The sequence below is a fragment of the Lissotriton vulgaris genome, chromosome 8 (assembly GCF_964263255.1).
Source record: "Lissotriton vulgaris chromosome 8, aLisVul1.2, whole genome shotgun sequence".
In the NCBI taxonomy this organism is placed as follows: Eukaryota; Metazoa; Chordata; class Amphibia; order Caudata; family Salamandridae; genus Lissotriton; species Lissotriton vulgaris.
The window spans coordinates 984,990,868-985,014,991 of NC_141696.1; the positions used below are offsets into that span (position 1 = coordinate 984,990,868).

A 24,124-nucleotide genomic window follows, 5' to 3' on the forward strand; every position below is an offset into this window, starting at 1 on the left:
AAATCTAGACTTTGGTACAAACTGTCACACTTTATCCAAACGGGCAACATTTGAAAACCATCAAAGTGGTTTTGAGGAAAATCTGAAAATGCTGTTTGCCCAGCAATCAACATTGAAAGGAGTGATATTTTAGGAGAAAAAAAAACGAATACAGAAGAATCGAATGATATTCTTAACAGGGTAGAGAACAAATGTAGGCTCCTAATATGCAACTCTTTGAAAAAGAAACTAACGTGCATATTTGTTGCACGCTGTGAGATGTGATTGGACAGGGCTGCAAATCAGCGGTAACGTGGTTTCACGATAAAGGGGTGATGGCAGTATAGTATGTCTTCTAGCACGCCCTTGCGTTACCGCTCTCTTATTTATTTTTATTTCCTCGTGCAGGCAGAATGGCAGCGAAGAAGCGCGTGGCTGTGGTGCTGGCCGGCTGCGGCGTGTTCGACGGCAGCGAAATACATGAGACGTCGGCCGTGCTCGTGCACCTCAGCCGCAAGGAGGCGGAGGTAAGAACACCCAAATGACCTCGCCCGCGAAAGGCTACTTTGCTTATTCGGTCACTCTGGCGGTGCAATTATTTACACCGCTGATTGACATGTCGGGGCACTGGGCGTATGGGGTCGGGCACCTGACAAATTATTTCTGGGCTCCAATGTGTTAGCTCCGATTCCGAAGAGTGACGTACCGGCGGCGAAAGGGGCTTGTAAATAAGCCCCGCTGTCTTTACCTTCTGCAAAGCGCGGTGTATTCATGGGGTTTGATTAAGACAAAGGATTACTTCATTAGGTGGAAAATTGGGGCGTGGCCGGTATAATTAAGGGCGTGGCTTAAAACACCTAAGCTAAATATTTGTGCTTAGCATAGTGTGCCGCCCGACCGGTATTTCTATCATTCCATCTCGCTATAAATATAATACATGTAACATTACACCTTCTATGACCCCGGTCTATTGGATTTGCCACTCGTTTAGCTGCTTAAGAGGATGGGAACAACTATGGCTTGGTTGTATGTAGTTGGAAATGCTCCCATTCTGAAATGAGACTAATGAAATAACTATAAGGAACGTATTTTAAATTACATCAAAGGCGGTGATGTGTGGCACTGCTGCTAAGATTGTTTTCACCATGAGGATGAGGAAAGGAATGGACAGCCTGAAAGGGACCAGTCTCAGCTCCTGCTTTTTAGGTCTCGGCATCGAGACCTATTGTTATGGAGTTCGCTCTGAAGGGACCTTGAGCTGTGAACACGCCGACCAGGGTCCGTGAACGCGCACACAGGCAGGCAGGCATGGCCGTGCACACACAGACACACACAGAAACAGACACACGCACACACGCACACACGCACGCACCATCCCTCTCTGCCCACTCCCTCTCTGCCGCCCCCCCTCTACCCACACTCACCGGGCTCTTTCCCTCTGCAGTTGGTCAGTCATGGCAGCAGGCAGACTCGTGTCTTCTCCGGCGATCCTTCAGCTGATGTGCACGCCCACGCTGCGTCACGTGCGCGCCCACCACGCTGTTTTCACGCCTGTTGATCCTCAGCTTGTTGCTTACAGCCAGTGGGTTGAACTTGAATGTACTCGACAAAATATCCTTATATAACTAAAAAGTGAGCATCATCTTCATCTCACGTTTGTAAAGGTAACCATGAACACCAATTGTGTTAAGAATATATTGAATACGATAGATCACCTTCCACTCGCCCATACATATACTTTAAATTCCTTATTCATATTATTAGAACAAAGCAACGCAGAAGATAATTTTTGGTTGTCTGTGGGTGGGGAGATGGGGTTAGCACTCTCTGCCCTCTTTTCCTATCATTGACTCTTTGGCGCCTATAGGAAAAACCCAAGCTGCTTATACCTTAGAGGAATTCTGCATAAGGATTATTATAGTGTGAGTGCAGAGTGCGCACAGTTCAGAGTGAGCAGAGTGTGAAGTAGTGAGTGCAGAGTGAGTGAGCAGAGTGTGAGTGCAGAGTGTGAAGTAGTGAGTGCAGAGTGAGTGTGCAGAGTGTGAATGCAGCGTGCAGAGTTGAGTGCAGAGTGCAGAGTAGTGAGTGCAGAGTAGTGAGTGCAGAGTAGTGAGTGCAGAGTAGTGAGTGCAGAGTAGTGAGTGCAGAGTAGTGAGTGCAGAGTAGTGAGTGCAGAGTAGTGAGTGCAGAGTAGTGAGTGCAGAGTAGTGAGTAGTGAGTGCAGAGTGTGAGTGCAGAGTGTGAAATAGTGAGTGCAGAGTGAGTGTGCAGAGTGTGAATGCAGCGTGCAGAGTTGAGTGCAGAGTGTGAGTGCAGAGTGCAGAGTAGTGAGTGCAGAGTAGTGAGTGCAGAGTAGTGAGTGCAGAGTAGTGAGTGCAGAGTGTGAGTAGTGAGTGCAGAGTGTGAGCGCAGAGTGTGAGTAGTGAGTGCAGAGTGTGAGTGCAGAGTGTGAGTAGTGAGTACAGAGTGCAGAGTAGTGAGTGCAGAGTGTGAAATAGTGAGTGCAGAGTGTGAAATAGTGAGTGCAGAGTGAGTGTGCAGAGTGTGAATGCAGCGTGCAGAGTTGAGTGCAGAGTGCAGAGTAGTGAGTGCAGAGTAGTGAGTGCAGAGTGTGAGTAGTGAGTGCAGAGTAGTGAGTGCAGAGTGTGAGTAGTGAGTGCAGAGTGTGAGCGCAGAGTGTGAGTAGTGAGTGCAGAGTACAGAGTGCAGAGTAGTGAGTGCAGAGTAGTGAGTGCAGAGTAGTGAGTGCAGAGTAGTGAGTGCAGAGTAGTGAGTGCAGAGTAGTGAGTGCAGAGTAGTGAGTGCAGAGTAGTGAGTAGTGAGTGCAGAGTAGTGAGTAGAGAGTAGTGACTGCAGAGTAGTGAGTAGTGAGTGCAGAGTAGTGAGTGGTGAGTGCAGAGTAGTGAGTAGTGAGTGCAGAGTAGTGAGTGCAGAGTAGTGAGTAGTGAGTGCAGAGTAGTGAGTGCAGAGTAGTGAGTGCAGAGTAGTGAGTGCAGAGTGTGAGTGCAGAGTGTGAAATAGTGAGTGCAGAGTGTGAAATAGTGAGTGCAGAGTGAGTGTGCAGAGTGTGAATGCAGCGTGCAGAGTTGAGTGCAGAGTGTGAGTGCAGAGTGCAGAGTAGTGAGTGCAGAGTAGTGAGTGCAGAGTAGTGAGTGCAGAGTAGTGAGTGCAGAGTAGTGAGTGCAGAGTAGTGAGTGCAGAGTAGTGAGTGCAGAGTGTGAGTAGTGAGTGCAGAGTAGTGAGTGCAGAGTAGTGAGTGCAGAGTAGTGAGTAGTGAGTGCAGAGTAGTGAGTAGTGAGTGGTGAGTAGTGAGTGCAGAGTAGTGAGTGCAGAGTAGTGAGTGCAGAGTAGTGAGTGCAGAGTAGTGAGTGCAGAGTAGTGAGTGCAGAGTAGTGAGTGCAGAGTAGTGAGTAGTGAGTGGTGAGTAGTGAGTGCAGAGTAGTGAGTGCAGAGTAGTGAGTGCAGAGTAGTGAGTGCAGAGTAGTGAGTGCAGAGTAGTGAGTGCAGAGTAGTGAGTAGTGAGTGCAGAGTAGTGAGTAGTGAGTGCAGAGTAGTGAGTAGTGAGTGCAGAGTAGTGAGTAGTGAGTTGTGAGTGCAGAGTTGTGAGTGCAGAGTTGTGAGTGCAGAGTTGTGAGTGCAGAGTTGTGAGTGCAGAGTAGTGAGTGCAGAGTTGTGAGTGCAGAGTAGTGAGTGCAGAGTAGTGAGTTGTGAGTGCAGAGTTGTGAGTGCAGAGTAGTGAGTGCAGAGTAGTGAGTGCAGAGTAGTGAGTGCAGAGTAGTGAGTGCAGAGTAGTGAGTAGTGAGTGCAGAGTAGTGAGTAGTGAGTGCAGAGTAGTGAGTAGTGAGTGGTGAGTAGTGAGTGCAGAGTAGTGAGTGCAGAGTAGTGAGTGCAGAGTAGTGAGTGCAGAGTAGTGAGTGCAGAGTAGTGAGTGCAGAGTAGTGAGTAGTGAGTGCAGAGTAGTGAGTAGTGAGTGCAGAGTAGTGAGTAGTGAGTGCAGAGTAGTGAGTAGTGAGTTGTGAGTGCAGAGTTGTGAGTGCAGAGTTGTGAGTGCAGAGTTGTGAGTGCAGAGTTGTGAGTGCAGAGTAGTGAGTGCAGAGTTGTGAGTGCAGAGTAGTGAGTGCAGAGTAGTGAGTTGTGAGTGCAGAGTTGTGAGTGCAGAGTAGTGAGTGCAGAGTAGTGAGTGCAGAGTAGTGAGTGCAGAGTAGTGAGTGCAGAGTAGTGAGTGCAGAGTAGTGAGTGCAGAGTAGTGAGTGCAGAGTAGTGAGTAGTGAGTGCAGAGTAGTGAGTGCAGAGTAGTGAGTGCAGAGTAGTGAGTAGTGAGTGCAGAGTAGTGAGTAGTGAGTGCAGAGTAGTGAGTAGTGACTGCAGAGTAGTGAGTAGTGAGTGCAGAGTAGTGAGTAGTGAGTAGTGACTGCAGAGTAGTGAGTAGTGAGTGCAGAGTTGTGAGTAGTGAGTGCAGAGTAGTGAGTAGTGAGTGCAGAGTTGTGAGTGCAGAGTAGTGAGTAGTGAGTGCAGAGTAGTGAGTGCAGAGTAGTGAGTGCAGAGTAGTGAGTGCAGAGTAGTGAGTGCAGAGTAGTGAGTGCAGAGTAGTGAGTGCAGAGTAGTGAGTGCAGAGTAGTGAGTAGTGAGTGCAGAGTTGTGAGTGCAGAGTAGTGAGTGCAGAGTAGTGAGTAGTGAGTGCAGAGTTGTGAGTGCAGAGTAGTGAGTGCAGAGTAGTGAGTGCAGAGTAGTGAGTGCAGAGTTGTGAGTGCAGAGTTGTGAGTGCAGAGTTGTGAGTGCAGAGTTGTGAGTGCAGAGTAGTGAGTGCAGAGTAGTGAGTGCAGAGTTGTGAGTGCAGAGTAGTGAGTAGTGAGTGCAGAGTAGTGAGTGCAGAGTAGTGAGTGCAGAGTAGTGAGTGCAGAGTAGTGAGTGCAGAGTAGTGAGTGCAGAGTAGTGAGTGCAGAGTAGTGAGTGCAGAGTAGTGAGTGCAGAGTAGTGAGTGCAGAGTAGTGAGTAGTGAGTGCAGAGTTGTGAGTGCAGAGTAGTGAGTGCAGAGTAGTGAGTAGTGAGTGCAGAGTTGTGAGTGCAGAGTAGTGAGTGCAGAGTAGTGAGTTGTGAGTGCAGAGTTGTGAGTGCAGAGTTGTGAGTGCAGAGTTGTGAGTGCAGAGTTGTGAGTGCAGAGTTGTGAGTGCAGAGTAGTGAGTAGTGAGTAGTGAGTGCAGAGTAGTGAGTAGTGAGTGCAGAGTAGTGAGTAGTGAGTAGTGAGTAGTGAGTAGTGAGTGCAGAGTAGTGAGTGCAGAGTAGTGAGTGCAGAGTAGTGAGTGCAGAGTAGTGAGTGCAGAGTGTGAGTAGTGAGTGCAGAGTAGTGAGTGCAGAGTAGTGAGTGCAGAGTAGTGAGTAGTGAGTGCAGAGTAGTGAGTAGTGAGTGGTGAGTAGTGAGTGCAGAGTAGTGAGTGCAGAGTAGTGAGTGCAGAGTAGTGAGTGCAGAGTAGTGAGTGCAGAGTAGTGAGTGCAGAGTAGTGAGTGCAGAGTAGTGAGTAGTGAGTGGTGAGTAGTGAGTGCAGAGTAGTGAGTGCAGAGTAGTGAGTGCAGAGTAGTGAGTGCAGAGTAGTGAGTGCAGAGTAGTGAGTGCAGAGTAGTGAGTGCAGAGTAGTGAGTGCAGAGTAGTGAGTGCAGAGTAGTGAGTGCAGAGTAGTGAGTAGTGAGTGCAGAGTAGTGAGTAGTGAGTGCAGAGTAGTGAGTAGTGAGTGCAGAGTAGTGAGTAGTGAGTTGTGAGTGCAGAGTTGTGAGTGCAGAGTTGTGAGTGCAGAGTTGTGAGTGCAGAGTTGTGAGTGCAGAGTAGTGAGTGCAGAGTTGTGAGTGCAGAGTAGTGAGTGCAGAGTAGTGAGTTGTGAGTGCAGAGTTGTGAGTGCAGAGTAGTGAGTGCAGAGTAGTGAGTGCAGAGTAGTGAGTGCAGAGTAGTGAGTGCAGAGTAGTGAGTGCAGAGTAGTGAGTGCAGAGTAGTGAGTGCAGAGTAGTGAGTAGTGAGTGCAGAGTAGTGAGTGCAGAGTAGTGAGTGCAGAGTAGTGAGTAGTGAGTGCAGAGTAGTGAGTAGTGAGTGCAGAGTAGTGAGTAGTGAGTGGTGAGTAGTGAGTGCAGAGTAGTGAGTGCAGAGTAGTGAGTGCAGAGTAGTGAGTGCAGAGTAGTGAGTGCAGAGTAGTGAGTAGTGAGTGCAGAGTAGTGAGTAGTGAGTGCAGAGTAGTGAGTAGTGAGTGCAGAGTAGTGAGTAGTGAGTTGTGAGTGCAGAGTTGTGAGTGCAGAGTTGTGAGTGCAGAGTTGTGAGTGCAGAGTTGTGAGTGCAGAGTAGTGAGTGCAGAGTTGTGAGTGCAGAGTAGTGAGTGCAGAGTAGTGAGTTGTGAGTGCAGAGTTGTGAGTGCAGAGTAGTGAGTGCAGAGTAGTGAGTGCAGAGTAGTGAGTGCAGAGTAGTGAGTGCAGAGTAGTGAGTGCAGAGTAGTGAGTGCAGAGTAGTGAGTGCAGAGTAGTGAGTGCAGAGTAGTGAGTAGTGAGTGCAGAGTAGTGAGTGCAGAGTAGTGAGTGCAGAGTAGTGAGTAGTGAGTGCAGAGTAGTGAGTAGTGAGTGCAGAGTAGTGAGTAGTGACTGCAGAGTAGTGAGTAGTGACTGCAGAGTAGTGAGTAGTGAGTGCAGAGTAGTGAGTAGTGACTGCAGAGTAGTGAGTAGTGAGTGCAGAGTTGTGAGTAGTGAGTGCAGAGTAGTGAGTAGTGAGTGCAGAGTTGTGAGTGCAGAGTAGTGAGTAGTGAGTGCAGAGTAGTGAGTGCAGAGTAGTGAGTGCAGAGTAGTGAGTGCAGAGTAGTGAGTGCAGAGTAGTGAGTGCAGAGTAGTGAGTGCAGAGTAGTGAGTGCAGAGTAGTGAGTAGTGAGTGCAGAGTTGTGAGTGCAGAGTAGTGAGTGCAGAGTAGTGAGTAGTGAGTGCAGAGTTGTGAGTGCAGAGTAGTGAGTGCAAAGTAGTGAGTGCAGAGTAGTGAGTAGTGAGTAGTGAGTGCAGAGTAGTGAGTAGTGAGTAGTGAGTGCAGAGTAGTGAGTAGTGAGTAGTGAGTGCAGAGTAGTGAGTAGTGAGTGCAGAGTAGTGAGTAGTGAGTGCAGAGTAGTGAGTAGTGAGTGCAGAGTAGTGAGTAGTGAGTGCAGAGTAGTGAGTGCAGAGTAGTGAGTGCAGAGTAGTGAGTGCAGAGTAGTGAGTAGTGAGTGCAGAGTAGTGAGTAGTGAGTGCAGAGTAGTGAGTAGTGAGTGCAGAGTAGTGAGTGCAGAGTAGTGAGTGCAGAGTAGTGAGTGCAGAGTAGTGAGTGCAGAGTAGTGAGTGCAGAGTAGTGAGTGCAGAGTGCAGAGTAGTGAGTGCAGAGTAGTGAGTGCAGAGTAGTGAGTGCAGAGTAGTGAGTGCAGAGTAGTGAGTGCAGAGTAGTGAGTGCAGAGTAGTGAGTGCAGAGTAGTGAGTAGTGAGTGCAGAGTAGTGAGTGCAGAGTAGTGAGTAGTGAGTGCAGAGTAGTGAGTGCAGAGTAGTGAGTGCAGAGTAGTGAGTAGTGAGTTGTGAGTAGTGAGTTGTGAGTAGTGAGTTGTGAGTGCAGAGTAGTGAGTAGTGAGTGCAGAGTAGTGAGTTGTGAGTGCAGAGTAGTGAGTTGTGAGTGCAGAGTTGTGAGTGCAGAGTAGTGAGTAGTGAGTGCAGAGTAGTGAGTAGTGAGTGCAGAGTAGTGAGTTGTGAGTGCAGAGTAGTGAGTTGTGAGTGCAGAGTAGTGAGTGCAGAGTAGTGAGTGCAGAGTAGTGAGTGCAGAGTAGTGAGTGCAGAGTAGTGAGTGCAGAGTAGTGAGTGCAGAGTAGTGAGTGCAGAGTAGTGAGTAGTGAGTGCAGAGTAGTGAGTAGTGAGTGCAGAGTAGTGAGTAGTGAGTGCAGAGTAGTGAGTAGTGACTGCAGAGTAGTGAGTAGTGAGTAGTGACTGCAGAGTAGTGAGTAGTGAGTAGTGACTGCAGAGTAGTGAGTAGTGAGTGCAGAGTAGTGAGTAGTGAGTGCAGAGTAGTGAGTAGTGAGTGCAGAGTAGTGAGTGCAGAGTAGTGAGTGCAGAGTAGTGAGTGCAGAGTAGTGAGTGCAGAGTTGTGAGTGCAGAGTTGTGAGTGCAGAGTTGTGAGTGCAGAGTTGTGAGTGCAGAGTTGTGAGTAGTGAGTAGTGAGTAGTGAGTAGTGAGTAGTGAGTGCAGAGTAGTGAGTGCAGAGTAGTGAGTGCAGAGTTGTGAGTGCAGAGTTGTGAGTGCAGAGTTGTGAGTGCAGAGTTGTGAGTGCAGAGTTGTGAGTTGTGAGTAGTGAGTAGTGAGTAGTGAGTAGTGAGTGCAGAGTAGTGAGTGCAGAGTAGTGAGTAGTGAGTAGTGAGTGCAGAGTAATGAGTAGTGAGTGCAGAGTAGTGAGTAGTGAGTAGTGAGTAGTGAGTAGTGAGTGCAGAGTAGTGAGTGCAGAGTAGTGAGTAGTGAGTAGTGAGTGAAGAGTAGTGAGTAGTGAGTAGTGAGTGCAGAGTAGTGAGTAGTGAGTGCAGAGTAGTGAGTGCAGAGTAGTGAGTAGTGAGTGCAGAGTTGTGAGTGCAGAGTTGTGAGTAGTGAGTAGTGAGTGCAGAGTAGTGAGTGCAGAGTTGTGAGTAGTGAGTAGTGAGTGCAGAGTAGTGAGTAGTGAGTGCAGAGTAGTGAGTTGTGAGTGCAGAGTTGTGAGTGCAGAGTTGTGAGTGCAGAGTAGTGAGTAGTGAGTAGTGAGTGCAGAGTAGTGAGTAGTGAGTAGTGAGTGCAGAGTAGTGAGTAGTGAGTGCAGAGTAGTGAGTAGTGAGTAGTGAGTAGTGAGTAGTGAGTGCAGAGTAGTGAGTGCAGAGTAGTGAGTAGTGAGTAGTGAGTGCAGAGTAGTGAGTAGTGAGTAGTGAGTAGTGAGTGCAGAGTAGTGAATAGTGAGTGCAGAGTAGTGAGTGCAGAGTAGTGAGTAGTGAGTGCAGAGTAGTGAGTGCAGAGTAGTGAGTGCAGAGTAGTGAGTAGTGAGTAGTGAGTGCAGAGTAGTGAGTGCAGAGTAGTGAGTTGTGAGTAGTGAGTGCAGAGTAGTGAGTGCAGAGTAGTGAGTGCAGAGTAGTGAGTAGTGAGTAGTGAGTGCAGAGTAGTGAGTGCAGAGTAGTGAGTGCAGAGTAGTGAGTGCAGAGTAGTGAGTGCAGAGTAGTGAGTGCAGAGTAGTGAGTGCAGAGTAGTGAGTGCAGAGTAGTGAGTAGTGAGTGCAGAGTAGTGAGTAGTGAGTGCAGAGTAGTGAGTAGTGAGTAGTGACTGCAGAGTAGTGAGTAGTGACTGCAGAGTAGTGAGTAGTGAGTAGTGACTGCAGAGTAGTGAGTAGTGAGTGCAGAGTAGTGAGTAGTGAGTGCAGAGTAGTGAGTAGTGAGTGCAGAGTAGTGAGTGCAGAGTAGTGAGTGCAGAGTAGTGAGTGCAGAGTAGTGAGTGCAGAGTAGTGAGTGCAGAGTAGTGAGTGCAGAGTAGTGAGTGCAGAGTAGTGAGTAGTGAGTGGTGAGTAGTGAGTGCAGAGTAGTGAGTAGTGAGTAGTGACTGCAGAGTAGTGAGTAGTGAGTGCAGAGTAGTGAGTAGTGAGTGCAGAGTAGTGAGTAGTGAGTGCAGAGTAGTGAGTAGTGAGTGCAGAGTTGTGAGTGCAGAGTAGTGAGTTGTGAGTGCAGAGTAGTGGGTGCAGAGTAGTGAGTGCAGAGTAGTGAGTGCAGAGTAGTGAGTAGTGAGTGCAGAGTAGTGAGTAGTGAGTGCAGAGTAGTGAGTAGTGAGTAGTGAGTGCAGAGTAGTGAGTAGTGAGTGCAGAGTAGTGAGTAGTGAGTGCAGAGTAGTGAGTTGTGAGTGCAGAGTAGTGAGTAGTGAGTGCAGAGTAGTGAGTTGTGAGTGCAGAGTTGTGAGTGCAGAGTTGTGAGTGCAGAGTTGTGAGTGCAGAGTTGTGAGTGCAGAGTTGTGAGTGCAGAGTAGTGAGTAGTGAGTAGTGAGTGCAGAGTAGTGAGTAGTGAGTGCAGAGTAGTGAGTAGTGAGTAGTGAGTAGTGAGTAGTGAGTGCAGAGTAGTGAGTGCAGAGTAGTGAGTAGTGAGTAGTGAGTGCAGAGTAGTGAGTAGTGAGTAGTGAGTAGTGAGTGCAGAGTAGTGAGTAGTGAGTGCAGAGTAGTGAGTGCAGAGTAGTGAGTAGTGAGTGCAGAGATGTGAGTGCAGAGTTGTGAGTAGTGAGTAGTGAGTGCAGAGTAGTGAGTGCAGAGTTGTGAGTAGTGAGTTGTGAGTGCAGAGTAGTGAGTAGTGAGTGCAGAGTAGTGAGTGCAGAGTAGTGAGTGCAGAGTAGTGAGTGCAGAGTAGTGAGTGCAGAGTTGTGAGTGCAGAGTTGTGAGTGCAGAGTTGTGAGTGCAGAGTTGTGAGTGCAGAGTTGTGAGTAGTGAGTAGTGAGTAGTGAGTAGTGAGTAGTGAGTGCAGAGTAGTGAGTGCAGAGTAGTGAGTGCAGAGTTGTGAGTGCAGAGTTGTGAGTGCAGAGTTGTGAGTGCAGAGTTGTGAGTGCAGAGTTGTGAGTTGTGAGTAGTGAGTAGTGAGTAGTGAGTAGTGAGTGCAGAGTAGTGAGTGCAGAGTAGTGAGTAGTGAGTAGTGAGTGCAGAGTAATGAGTAGTGAGTGCAGAGTAGTGAGTAGTGAGTAGTGAGTAGTGAGTAGTGAGTGCAGAGTAGTGAGTGCAGAGTAGTGAGTAGTGAGTAGTGAGTGAAGAGTAGTGAGTAGTGAGTAGTGAGTGCAGAGTAGTGAGTAGTGAGTGCAGAGTAGTGAGTGCAGAGTAGTGAGTAGTGAGTGCAGAGTTGTGAGTGCAGAGTTGTGAGTAGTGAGTAGTGAGTGCAGAGTAGTGAGTGCAGAGTTGTGAGTAGTGAGTAGTGAGTGCAGAGTAGTGAGTAGTGAGTGCAGAGTAGTGAGTTGTGAGTGCAGAGTTGTGAGTGCAGAGTTGTGAGTGCAGAGTAGTGAGTAGTGAGTAGTGAGTGCAGAGTAGTGAGTAGTGAGTAGTGAGTGCAGAGTAGTGAGTAGTGAGTGCAGAGTAGTGAGTAGTGAGTAGTGAGTAGTGAGTAGTGAGTGCAGAGTAGTGAGTGCAGAGTAGTGAGTAGTGAGTAGTGAGTGCAGAGTAGTGAGTAGTGAGTAGTGAGTAGTGAGTGCAGAGTAGTGAATAGTGAGTGCAGAGTAGTGAGTGCAGAGTAGTGAGTAGTGAGTGCAGAGTAGTGAGTGCAGAGTAGTGAGTGCAGAGTAGTGAGTAGTGAGTAGTGAGTGCAGAGTAGTGAGTGCAGAGTAGTGAGTTGTGAGTAGTGAGTGCAGAGTAGTGAGTGCAGAGTAGTGAGTGCAGAGTAGTGAGTAGTGAGTAGTGAGTGCAGAGTAGTGAGTGCAGAGTAGTGAGTGCAGAGTAGTGAGTGCAGAGTAGTGAGTGCAGAGTAGTGAGTGCAGAGTAGTGAGTGCAGAGTAGTGAGTGCAGAGTAGTGAGTAGTGAGTGCAGAGTAGTGAGTAGTGAGTGCAGAGTAGTGAGTAGTGAGTAGTGACTGCAGAGTAGTGAGTAGTGACTGCAGAGTAGTGAGTAGTGAGTAGTGACTGCAGAGTAGTGAGTAGTGAGTGCAGAGTAGTGAGTAGTGAGTGCAGAGTAGTGAGTAGTGAGTGCAGAGTAGTGAGTGCAGAGTAGTGAGTGCAGAGTAGTGAGTGCAGAGTAGTGAGTGCAGAGTAGTGAGTGCAGAGTAGTGAGTGCAGAGTAGTGAGTGCAGAGTAGTGAGTAGTGAGTGGTGAGTAGTGAGTGCAGAGTAGTGAGTAGTGAGTAGTGACTGCAGAGTAGTGAGTAGTGAGTGCAGAGTAGTGAGTAGTGAGTGCAGAGTAGTGAGTAGTGAGTGCAGAGTAGTGAGTAGTGAGTGCAGAGTTGTGAGTGCAGAGTAGTGAGTTGTGAGTGCAGAGTAGTGGGTGCAGAGTAGTGAGTGCAGAGTAGTGAGTGCAGAGTAGTGAGTAGTGAGTGCAGAGTAGTGAGTAGTGAGTGCAGAGTAGTGAGTAGTGAGTAGTGAGTGCAGAGTAGTGAGTAGTGAGTGCAGAGTAGTGAGTAGTGAGTGCAGAGTAGTGAGTTGTGAGTGCAGAGTAGTGAGTAGTGAGTGCAGAGTAGTGAGTTGTGAGTGCAGAGTTGTGAGTGCAGAGTTGTGAGTGCAGAGTTGTGAGTGCAGAGTTGTGAGTGCAGAGTTGTGAGTGCAGAGTAGTGAGTAGTGAGTAGTGAGTGCAGAGTAGTGAGTAGTGAGTGCAGAGTAGTGAGTAGTGAGTAGTGAGTAGTGAGTAGTGAGTGCAGAGTAGTGAGTGCAGAGTAGTGAGTAGTGAGTAGTGAGTGCAGAGTAGTGAGTAGTGAGTAGTGAGTAGTGAGTGCAGAGTAGTGAGTAGTGAGTGCAGAGTAGTGAGTGCAGAGTAGTGAGTAGTGAGTGCAGAGATGTGAGTGCAGAGTTGTGAGTAGTGAGTAGTGAGTGCAGAGTAGTGAGTGCAGAGTTGTGAGTAGTGAGTAGTGAGTGCAGAGTAGTGAGTAGTGAGTGCAGAGTAGTGAGTTGTGAGTGCAGAGTTGTGAGTGCAGAGTTGTGAGTGCAGAGTTGTGAGTAGTGAGTAGTGAGTGCAGAGTAGTGAGTAGTGAGTAGTGAGTGCAGAGTAGTGAGTAGTGAGTGCAGAGTAGTGAGTAGTGAGTAGTGAGTAGTGAGTAGTGAGTGCAGAGTAGTGAGTGCAGAGTAGTGAGTAGTGAGTAGTGAGTGCAGAGTAGTGAGTAGTGAGTAGTGAGTAGTGAGTGCAGAGTAGTGAGTAGTGAGTGCAGAGTAGTGAGTGCAGAGTAGTGAGTAGTGAGTGCAGAGTAGTGAGTGCAGAGTAGTGAGTGCAGAGTAGTGAGTAGTGAGTGCAGAGTAGTGAGTGCAGAGTAGTGAGTGCAGAGTAGTGAGTGCAGAGTAGTGAGTGCAGAGTAGTGAGTGCAGAGTAGTGAGTGCAGAGTAGTGAGTGCAGTGTAGTGAGTGCAGAGTAGTGAGTAGTGAGTGCAGAGTAGTGAGTAGTGAGTGCAGAGTAGTGAGTAGTGAGTGCAGAGTAGTGAGTAGTGAGTGCAGAGTAGTGAGTAGTGAGTGCAGAGTAGTGAGTTGTGAGTGCAGAGTAGTGAGTTGTGAGTGCAGAGTAGTGAGTAGTGAGTAGTGACTGCAGAGTAGTGAGTAGTGAGTAGTGACTGCAGAGTAGTGAGTAGTGAGTAGTGACTGCAGAGTAGTGAGTAGTGAGTGCAGAGTAGTGAGTAGTGAGTGCAGAGTAGTGAGTAGTGAGTGCAGAGTAGTGAGTGCAGAGTAGTGAGTGCAGAGTAGTGAGTGCAGAGTAGTGAGTGCAGAGTAGTGAGTGCAGAGTAGTGAGTGCAGAGTAGTGAGTGCAGAGTAGTGAGTGCAGAGTAGTGAGTGCAGAGTAGTGAGTAGTGAGTGGTGAGTAGTGAGTGCAGAGTAGTGAGTAGTGAGTAGTGACTGCAGAGTAGTGAGTAGTGAGTGCAGAGTAGTGAGTAGTGAGTGCAGAGTAGTGAGTAGTGAGTGCAGAGTAGTGAGTAGTGAGTGCAGAGTTGTGAGTGCAGAGTAGTGAGTTGTGAGTGCAGAGTAGTGAGTGCAGAGTAGTGAGTGCAGAGTAGTGAGTGCAGAGTAGTGAGTAGTGAGTGCAGAGTAGTGAGTAGTGAGTGCAGAGTAGTGAGTAGTGAGTAGTGAGTGCAGAGTAGTGAGTAGTGAGTGCAGAGTAGTGAGTAGTGAGTGCAGAGTAGTGAGTTGTGAGTGCAGAGTAGTGAGTAGTGAGTGCAGAGTAGTGAGTTGTGAGTGCAGAGTTGTGAGTGCAGAGTTGTGAGTGCAGAGTTGTGAGTGCAGAGTTGTGAGTGCAGAGTAGTGAGTAGTGAGTGCAGAGTAGTGAGTAGTGAGTGCAGAGTAGTGAGTAGTGAGTAGTGAGTAGTGAGTGCAGAGTAGTGAGTGCAGAGTAGTGAGTAGTGAGTAGTGAGTGCAGAGTAGTGAGTAGTGAGTAGTGAGTGCAGAGTAGTGAGTAGTGAGTGCAGAGTAGTGAGTGCAGAGTAGTGAGTTGTGAGTGCAGAGTTGTGAGTGCAGAGTTGTGAGTGCAGAGTTGTGAGTAGTGAGTAGTGAGTGCAGAGTAGTGAGTAGTGAGTAGTGAGTGCAGAGTAGTGAGTAGTGAGTGCAGAGTAGTGAGTAGTGAGTAGTGAGTAGTGAGTGCAGAGTAGTGAGTGCAGAGTAGTGAGTAGTGAGTAGTGAGTGCAGAGTAGTGAGTAGTGAGTAGTGAGTAGTGAGTGCAGAGTAGTGAGTAGTGAGTGCAGAGTAGTGAGTGCAGAGTAGTGAGTAGTGAGTGCAGAGTAGTGAGTGCAGAGTAGTGAGTGCAGAGTAGTGAGTAGTGAGTAGTGAGTGCAGAGTAGTGAGTGCAGAGTAGTGAGTGCAGAGTAGTGAGTGCAGAGTAGTGAGTGCAGAGTAGTGAGTGCAGAGTAGTGAGTGCAGAGTAGTGAGTGCAGAGTAGTGAGTGCAGAGTAGTGAGTGCAGAGTAGTGAGTGCAGAGTAGTGAGTGCAGAGTAGTGAGTAGTGAGTGCAGAGTAGTGAGTAGTGAGTGCAGAGTAGTGAGTAGTGAGTGCAGAGTAGTGAGTAGTGAGTGCAGAGTAGTGAGTTGTGAGTGCAGAGTAGTGAGTTGTGAGTGCAGAGTAGTGAGTTGTGAGTGCAGAGTAGTGAGTTGTGAGTGCAGAGTAGTGAGTGCAGAGTAGTGAGTGCAGAGTAGTGAGTGCAGAGTAGTGAGTGCAGAGTAGTGAGTGCAGAGTAGTGAGTGCAGAGTAGTGAGTGCAGAGTAGTGAGTTGTGAGTAGTGAGTTGTGAGTTGTGAGTTGTGAGTAGTGAGTAGTGAGTAGTGAGTAGTGAGTAGTGAGTAGTGAGTAGTGAGTAGTGAGTAGTGAGTAGTGAGTAGTGAGTAGTGAGTAGTGAGTTGTGAGTAGTGAGCAGTGAGTAGTGAGCAGTGAGCAGTGAGTAGTGAGTGTGCAGAGCAGTGAGTGCAGGTGCAGAGTGGTGTGTGCTGTTGAGTGCAGAGTGGTGTGTGCTGTTGAGTGCAGAGTGGTGTGTGCTGTTGAGTGTAGAGTGGTGTGTGCTGTTGAGTGCAGAGTGCTGTGTGCTGTTGAGTGCAGAGTGCTGTGTATTGGCAATGTAAATGACAATGCCATCTATTTATGATTTAAAGAAAAAAAAGAAATGTCATGAGCAATGCCAATAGCTCCACCTTTAATGATGCCGAGACCATTGCATTGTAAATGCTTGTTATTATTAGGTCTCGCTAGACCTATTGTGACCGAGTTCCTTGTCAAGCGACCTTGATCTGGCCACGAGCGCCGATTGCACCTCGTGGACGCGCCCCCTGGCCCCGCCCCCAGCCGTGCACATCACTTGCTCCATTCACAGCGTCAGCCTCTCTCATTCACGCGCGCACACACAGCCACAATCACGGAAGCACATACACACGCGCGCACACACATACACGCAGGCACACACACCCCTGCACCACTCCAGAGACAAGTCATATGCATATTAGAAGGTCACACATTTTCTTATTGCTTAACTTTAAAAGTTTCAGGAGCTGCAGAGTCCGTTTTCTCCCATTGAGCTACTATAAAATGGTTACTGTCGCTGCCAGCCGTAGCTTGTTATGCAGCAACGTGAATGTGGACATATTTGTCAATTCCGGTGTGCGAGCCAACAGTACTTTGCAAGCTAGGATGTTTGCACACTTAAAACGTTTAAAGCGATACTACACATTCCAGAAAGATAAATCTGAGGCCATATAAAAACCACAACAGCTGAAACATCTCACACGGCACAATACCACTCGGCTGCAATGAGTACTGTAAACAATTAAGAGATAGCTTACTGATAAAAGAACCTATACACTGAGCTAAATGTGTAACCCTGCGAGTACACAATATTTACTGCGATAAATAGCGAAAACCTACGCGATATATGGAGGCGCGCATCTGATAACATTAGAATCTGCAGTTTAATGCTAGCGTTAACATATCAGTAACAGAGAGAGGCTTAGAGACAGTAATTAGGTATAGAAATGATCAAAAACTGTGACTTAAGCCCGCCAAAAGAGGCCTCCATTAATTGGCCGAAGTTTAGAGCAACATAACTTTAAACCCTGGACCCGGCGCTTTGCTCACCTCTGCTTGTGCACTGATATCACGCAGCACAGACACAGATTTTCTCCCGCCCCTCATGCACTGCAGTGGCGCCATACTTCCGCCCAACCTCTGCCGTCCTGCGCAGAAGCAGGTTGCCAACAGTTCTCGCGTGATGACATTAGGTCAGCTTCCGGCGCTCTCCCCATCATTATTTTAGTAAATAAGCATATACCAGCTATTAAAAATAAAATTCTCTGAACCTCACAATACCATTCTAAATTCGCCTTATCTGTAGATATTAACAACCCAGGTGTGAAATAAATGTAGGACAAGCGTGACTGGCGGAAGAGACAGACACGTGCACGAGAAGATTCTGCTCTGTGGACGCGCTTCCACGAGCCGATTCTAGAATGGGAACGCGCTTCCCAATGACGGCTTTTGCGCGTTCAATTGCATTTGAGTGCTCCTGGACGGTAGACCAGCTGGGCGTTAATTATGGGTGAGTGCTCCTGTCCTGAACACTGGTGAGCAGGCGCTTTATATTTCTTTACTTCTGATAGCAATCTCTCTGGGAAACGTGCTTCGGGCCTGGCGGCATGCGGTGATAATTACCATTCTAATTACTTTCTTTGTTTTTTTAATTTGCTATTGAGCACTTTATACGAGTGCATCTGTAGGCCTTCTTCTCTTCTCCCTGGCGCTCTTCCCACATCATTCCTGTCATAAACACTAGGTTAGTCTAACCTCTTCTCCCCCTCCCCCCTCCGCAGCGCTATCCTCCCATGTTGGTTGTTTACCCTCTCTCCTCCTATGCCCTCGTGTCACCATAGTCAGTTCTCAGCAACTCTCCTCCCACCGCCCGTTTCTCACCACCCCGAACCCCTCTTCTCCCCGCCACCTGTTTTTGCTAGGTAGTTTGTGATTGCAATAATCAGAGACCAGGCTTCGTGTATTTTTTTTCGTTGCGACTCGACGTGCCATCCCCCACCACCTCCTGCTGTGTTTCCTGCTAGTCGGTGCCCATTGCAGCTCGTAATTAATTTACTAAATCAGCAGGCAGTGTGTGTGCCGTGTTTGAACTGCAAAAACTTTTTTTGTATAATTTGGGAGGTCACTCGGCTTTCATTTTATCAGCAAGGCACTCGCTTCAGGTCATCATCTTTCTTCACCGGCATTTTTGTATAGCGCCGCCCTGCCTCTTCTGGATCTTTGAGTACATACTGTATGTAAATTTAGGTTCTCCGGTATAAATATTTTCTGTCGCCCCTCGTTTCTAATGCCTCTCAATCTGTGACAGTTGTAATGAGAGGCTTTTATTATTAATATTGGAATCAGAACTCATTGAACTACATGCATAGTTTGGAGGCTTCCAGTTTAAGCAAGCTGTTCCTGTTAAAACAAATGTAAGACTCCCCTGGGAGTTGTAGCGATACTGCTGCCGGCCACATACCTCACCATTGCTGATACGTGTGTGTGGGTTGTCACAGTGTAACTCACATAGCCGCCAATCTCCCTAGTGTCTTTGCAAATACCACACTGATCCTGGCAATGCCATCTTTCGCTGAGCTCACAATGTCCAGTCTGTGCTCACCCAGTGATCACACCTCGGAGATATATATATATATATATATAATATAATATATATATATATATATATATATATATATATATATATACTCACTCTCTCTCTTCCCTCTCTCTCTCTTCCCCCCTCTCTCTCTCTCTCTCTCTCTCTATCTCTTCCCCCCTCTCTCTCTCTTCCCCCCTCTCTCTCTCTCTTCCCCCCCCTCTCTCTCTCTTCCCCCCTCTCTCTCTCTTCCTCCCTCTCTTTCTCTCTTCCTCCCTCTCTTCCTCTCCCTCCCTCTCCCTCTCTCTCTCTTCTCTCCCTCTCCCTCTCCCTCACTCTCTCTCTCTCTCTCTTCCCCTCCTCTCTCTCTCTCTCTCTCTCTCTCCCCCCCCCCCCCCCCCCCACGATTGTGTGGATAACATAAACATAGCAAAAGACAGGCACGTCAATTACGAATGCTCATGGAACATTCCCTAATGTTTGGACGATAGAAAATACCCGCTGGTAATACACCCAAATGACATGCACTGTACTATAATAGTGCAACATTTTGTCTGTGATTTCTATACTTTGATGTAAGCAGTTCTATTTGCTTGCGTGCATTATGTGTGTGTGCGTGAAATGGTGTGTGTGAGTGTGTGCAATTGGGTGTGTGTGTGTGTGTGTGTGTGCGTGCAATGGTGTGTGTGTGTTGGACTCGGACTCGGTGTGTCACTTGAGAGTGTCTGTCTCTAACAGGTATCCCAAGGCCTGCTGATAAGACTCCCCCAGCCATTTGCAGGGCTTCATGACAGCCACTGTCCAAATGAATCACAGATGCTGCCTCGGCTGTTCTCACAGTGAGTCGGCATTCTTAGTACTCCGACTGAGAATAATAAAATATTTCCATCACCTGTGCCCATTACCTTCCACAGAGCTCTCTGTTCACCCAAACCCCAGGAGGGCTCGGTACACCTAAGCATCATTCTAAAGGGGCACAGTGCGAGAAATACTCACCAGGTCTCCGCTTTTAAAAGCAAAACAATATTTCAGGAATCTTTGGCTTTCAATGCATTATCCTACTTTGCTGAATGGCGTTAACCAATTTTGTTGATTTTCAAGCACTTTCATTTTGCGTTATTGCACTTACTTGCAACGGGTGCTGGGCCTTCCTATCAGTTATACATTCTAACCATTTGTACATTAATGATTGTTTCCTAGGTAAGCAAAACCTCATAAAGAACATTGATATGACGAATTGGTTTTTTTCAATACCACCCGTATGCTCATTTATTCTCAGAGGTGGGTTTCACGGTATTGAGTCACTTCACATTCTCCAGTTACGTTGCAGATAAGGAGGAACGGCTCATTATTTGAACGTAACACTTAGGAGAGTGTCTCAAGGGCTTCCACGCCTTTCATCTTCATAAGGGCGCAAACATTTAGTTGGAATTTATTTTCTGCAGTCTAATATTTAACGCCCCCACCTGAAAGTCTTTATCCGGCAGCTGTATACCAATCTTAATTTTAATGAGTTTTTTTTATTGCGGTCAGAAGAATCAGGTTTTCATACCTGTTGTGTTGTTCTATCAATTTGGCAAATTATTGCTAATATGTTCTGAAACAAAAGACATGTTTTATTGGTTTCCCTTTCAGTTGTTTTTCTCTAACCTCATCTCATGCTTGCTTGTAAAGTTATCCCAGACAGACATGGTCTGCTCGACGTCATGGAATTGGACCTTCAATAATGTTGACTAGTGGTTCAATGTCCGGTTTATTTTTTTCTCGACCCAGGTTTGCAAAAAAGGTGTTTCTAACTGTAGCCAGGGGGTCTGTCATTTAAGTGGCCTTTTTATTTTTTACAAACTGTCTATTGTTAATAAAAGATATTGCGCCTACTAGATTAGAACTGTTATCCAGATCTTTTTAAAGTACAAAATGGAGGGTGCATAGAAAAAAGAGCAGTTGCTACCCAACATGTGCACTCATGTCAAATAGAACCTCTGGTACAAAGAACACCATCATGAAGTTACCTATTGGAGTTTGTGGTCGGGAGGTGGAACATGCCTTTATGCATTGGGGTGTAGAGGAATGACTTGGCAAACTGGATGACTAGCTTATTGCAAGAGACTGAGTTGTTCACGGTTTACATCACTCTACCGCCCTCACTCTACCGCCCTCATTCTACCACTCTACCGCCCTCACTCTACCGCCCTCACTCTACCACTCTACCGCCCTCACTCTACCTCTCTACCGCCCTCACTCTACCTCTCTACCGCCCTCACTCTACCTCTCTACCGCCCTCACTCTACCACTCTACCGCCCTCACTCTACTGCCCTCACTCTACCGCCCTCACTCTACCGCTCCCACTGCCCTCACGCCCACTCTACTGCCCTCTATCGACCACTCAAACCCATCACGCCCTCACTCTACTGCCCTCACTCTACCGCCTTCACACTACCACTCTACCGCCCTCACTCTACCGCCCTCACTCTACCGCCCTCACTCTACCGCCCTCACTCTACCGCCCTCACTCTACCGCCCTCACTCTACCGCCCTCACTCTACCGCCCTCACTCGACCGCCCTCACTCTACCACTCTCACTCTTCCACTTGACCGCCCTCACCCGACTGTCCTCACTCAACCACTCTACCGCCCTCATGCTTTGACTGTACCGCCCTCACTCTACCGCCCTCACGCCACCACCCTCACTCTACCGCACTCACGCCCTCACTCTACCGCCCTCACTCTACCACTCTTCCGCCCTCACTCTACTGCACTCACTCTACCGCCCTCACTTTTCCACTCTACCGCCCTCACACCCTCACTCTACCGCCCTCACTCTACCGCCCTCACGCCCTCACTGTACCGCCCTCACTCTACCGCACTCACGCCCTCACTCTACCGCCCTCACTCTACCACTCTTCCGCACTCACTCTACTGCACTCACTCTACCGCCCTCACTTTTCCACTCTACCGCCCTCACACCCTCACTCTACCGTCATCACTCTACCGCCCTCACTCTACCACTCTACCACTCTACCGCCCTCACTCAATCTATCTCCCTCCCTCACTCAATCTATCGCCCTCCCGCTATTCCACTCACCTCCTTCTCTAACTCTCTGTTCTCTTCTCCCGTGCTGATCTGCTGCTCTTTTCCACCTCACCTCCTTCTCTAACTCTGTTCTCTTCTCCCGTGCTGATCTGCTGCTCTCTTCCACCTCACCTCCTTCTCTAACTCCCTGTTCTTTTCTCCTGTGCTGATCAGCTGCTCTCTTCCACCGCCTCCTTCTTTAACTCCCGGTTAACTTCTGCTGCTCTCTTCCACCCCACCTCCTTTTTTAACTCCCTGTTCTCTTCTGCGGCACTGATCTGTTCCTCTCTTCCACTCACCTCCTTCTCTAACTCCCTGTTCTCTTCTCTTCTCTCGTGCTGATCTGCTGCTCTCTTCCACCCTGCCTCCTTCTCTAACTCCCTGTTCTCTTCTCCTGTGCTGATCTGCTGCTCTCTTCCACCCGCCTCCTTCTTTAACTCCCTGTTCTTTTCTCCCGTGCTGATCTGCTGCTCTCTTCCACTCCGCCCCCTTCTCCAACTCCCTGTTCACTTCTCCCCTGCTGATCTGCTGTTCCCTTCCACCGCCTTCTTCTCTAACTCCCTGTTTTCTTCTCCTGTGCTGATCTGCTGCTCTCTTCCACATACATCCTTCTCTAACTGCACACCCACATACATACAACCACACACACACACAACCACACAAACACACACAACCACACCCCACACACATCCACACAATCACACCCAACCACAGATACAACCACACACACAGAACCACACACACACATACGACCACACACAACCACATACACACCTCAGAAACAACCACACACAACCACACACACACACACACAACCACAGACATAACCACACACATCTATCCCCCTCACTCTATCTATCCCCCTCACTCTATCTATCCCCCTCACTCTATCTATCCACCTCACTCTATCTATCTCCATCATTCTATCTATCTATCGCCCTCACTCTGTCTGTCTATCTATCGCCGTCACCCTATCTATCTATTTATCTATCTATCGCCCTCACTCTATTTATCTATCTATCGCCCTCACTCTATTTATCTATCTATTGCCCTCACTCTATTTATCTATCTATCGCCCTCACTCTATTTATCTATCTATCTTTCGCCCTCCCTCTAGCTATCTATCTCCCTCAGTCTATCTATCTATCGCACCACCACAGCATCACTCAGGGGCACCAAAACATCACTATGCGCTACTACAGCATCACTGAACGACACAGCATCACTCGTCGCCACCACAACATGACTCGTCGCCACCACAACATGACTCGTCGCCACCACAACATGACTCGTCGCCACCACAACATGACTCGTCGCCACCACAACATGACTCGTCGCCACCACAACATCACTCAGCTCCACCACAACATCGCTCAGCGCCACCACAACATCGCTCAGCGCCACCACAACATCGCTCAGCGCCACCACAACATCACTCAGCGCCACCACAACATCACTCAGCGCCACCACAACATCACTCAGCGCCACCACAACATCACTCAGCGCCACCACAACGTCAATCTGTACAACTATTCAACAACAACTGGTTCAAATATGTTCTCTCAATGTTTCAAGCTTCAGAACAAATGTCACAAAAAGGTTAATATTTCACTTCTGTTCTTGGATTTTCGGCACAATAAAATACACTGAACATAATCTTCACAAAAGTTATTTACTAAAGTTTAAGCTATTGCCATTATAAATTACAATAACTTTTATTTCAGTAATAATTATTTTAAAAAAGCCATTGTTATTTGTAATATCAATACATCTAAGTCACGAAAATACAAAACATGTTGCATTACAAATGCTATAGGTGTCACATTTTGCAAAAGTTAAAAGTATTGGCATTGTAAATGACAAAGCTATTAATTTCGCTATTGTCAAAACCAACACATAAATAAAATATTTCTCATTTACAAGACCAATAGCTCAAACTTTCCTAATGCGAGACCTATTGCATTGCAAATGCTTGTTAGAACTGCCGGTTCTGAGCACTGGCTGGACCCGGCACATTTAAAGCCTTGAGTGCATACACCTTTGTGAAGTAAGTCTTTCACTAGCCACAATGTTAAAAAAGGTACTAAATGACCTAAACAGAGCTAACCTCAAAGGAAGTGTTCTCATCCTACCAGACGGAGTCAGGTGCTTTCAGGGTGGAATGGCCCTATGCGGAATCATCCTAGCAGATCCTTTTAAATGGCTATGCGTTTGCACTGGATGACTATGATGAATTGTACAATCGTGAGTAGTAGCAAAGGAGAGCACACCGAGTTCCCCAGTTAAATTAGAGTAGATAACCTGCAATCTGGTAGGCCTGTAGTCGGGCCCCCTCTGGTAGGCCTATAGTCGGGCACACTGGCATGTGGCAGGGTTGAGTAAATTATGTAGCAAGAAAGGGCAAATTATGCAGCACATTTTGATTGTAATGCTGCATTATTTTGTCACTTTTACACTTAACACTGTCTGGCCATTGGTTGCATCTCATTAGTACCAATTTAATATAAATCTAAAGCTCAAGCAACAGAAAGGTGATCATTCAAGGTATGCAAAGAGCCTTTGCTTTGCAGCAACATCGCTGCATTTTGAGTGACATTTTAAGCAGTTTGAGCTAGAAACACATTTTTTGCTAACATTTTTAAACGATGCAGCACATCTATAAATATACGAAAAACGCAGCACCTGGACAATATCCATTCCAGTGGCCATGCCCGTAGTGCCTGCACGAGGAAATAAAAATAAATAAGAGCGGTAACGCAAGGTCGTGCTTAAATGCAAGCGTGTATGTAGAGCTAGAAGACAACTTACTGCAAACAAAGTAACCATGATCAACTGTGCATGCAGGTTTCAAGTAAACCTATTCAATCTGCATTAAGTGATCGACTGGGCGCTTAAAGAAATTCTGATGGAAGGATTTCTCTCAAGATTGCTCAGCAGGGTTAGATGCTGTATTAGAAAAGTTCATAGTTTGAGCGTGATTCTTAAAGGTTTAGAGTTTTTATTTTGTTTGGGGGTGGGGTGGGGGATGAATGGTCTCTCTTCGCTTTCGGGCTGAGTGGTCGCTCCCCAGTGTCTATGATGACATCTGGTATCGTTGTGCTGCGCTTTCCATTAAAACTGCCTCGTTATTATTGCCTGCAGTCTGCCTTGCTTGCCGCTTTTGCTCTGTATGCATTTTTAAATTGCCATTGTAACTTTTACTGTGTTTGCGCGTTATCCCCAAGCGCTCTGCTGTGCTCCCCCCTCCGCTGCCATTTTGTTTGTTGTTGTCGTCCTAGTAAGCCCGCCCCACCTCCCAGCTGAGCCGCCCTCCCAC

The 24,124-nt window shown here is 47.6% G+C and overlaps 1 protein-coding gene across 3 annotated transcripts in view; it reads left to right on the forward strand.

The window, feature by feature from the left end:
- Nucleotides 1-363: 363 nt before the first annotated feature.
- The window catches only part of LOC147698215 (glutamine amidotransferase-like class 1 domain-containing protein 3, mitochondrial), a 69,667-nt gene continuing 45,906 nt past the window's right edge, over nucleotides 364-24,124 (forward strand). For 2 of the 3 annotated variants that reach the window (XM_086934858.1, XM_086934859.1), the window contains exon 1: nucleotides 16,289-16,666. Coding sequence is in view for 1 of the 3 variants with exons in the window: in XM_086934857.1 (XP_086790983.1) it covers nucleotides 393-506 (114 nt within the window). In the remaining 2 variants the exon portion in view is untranslated. Of the gene's footprint in view, nucleotides 507-16,288; nucleotides 16,667-24,124 lie in introns of those variants that run through there. The other variant, XM_086934857.1, reaches the window with a different exon arrangement.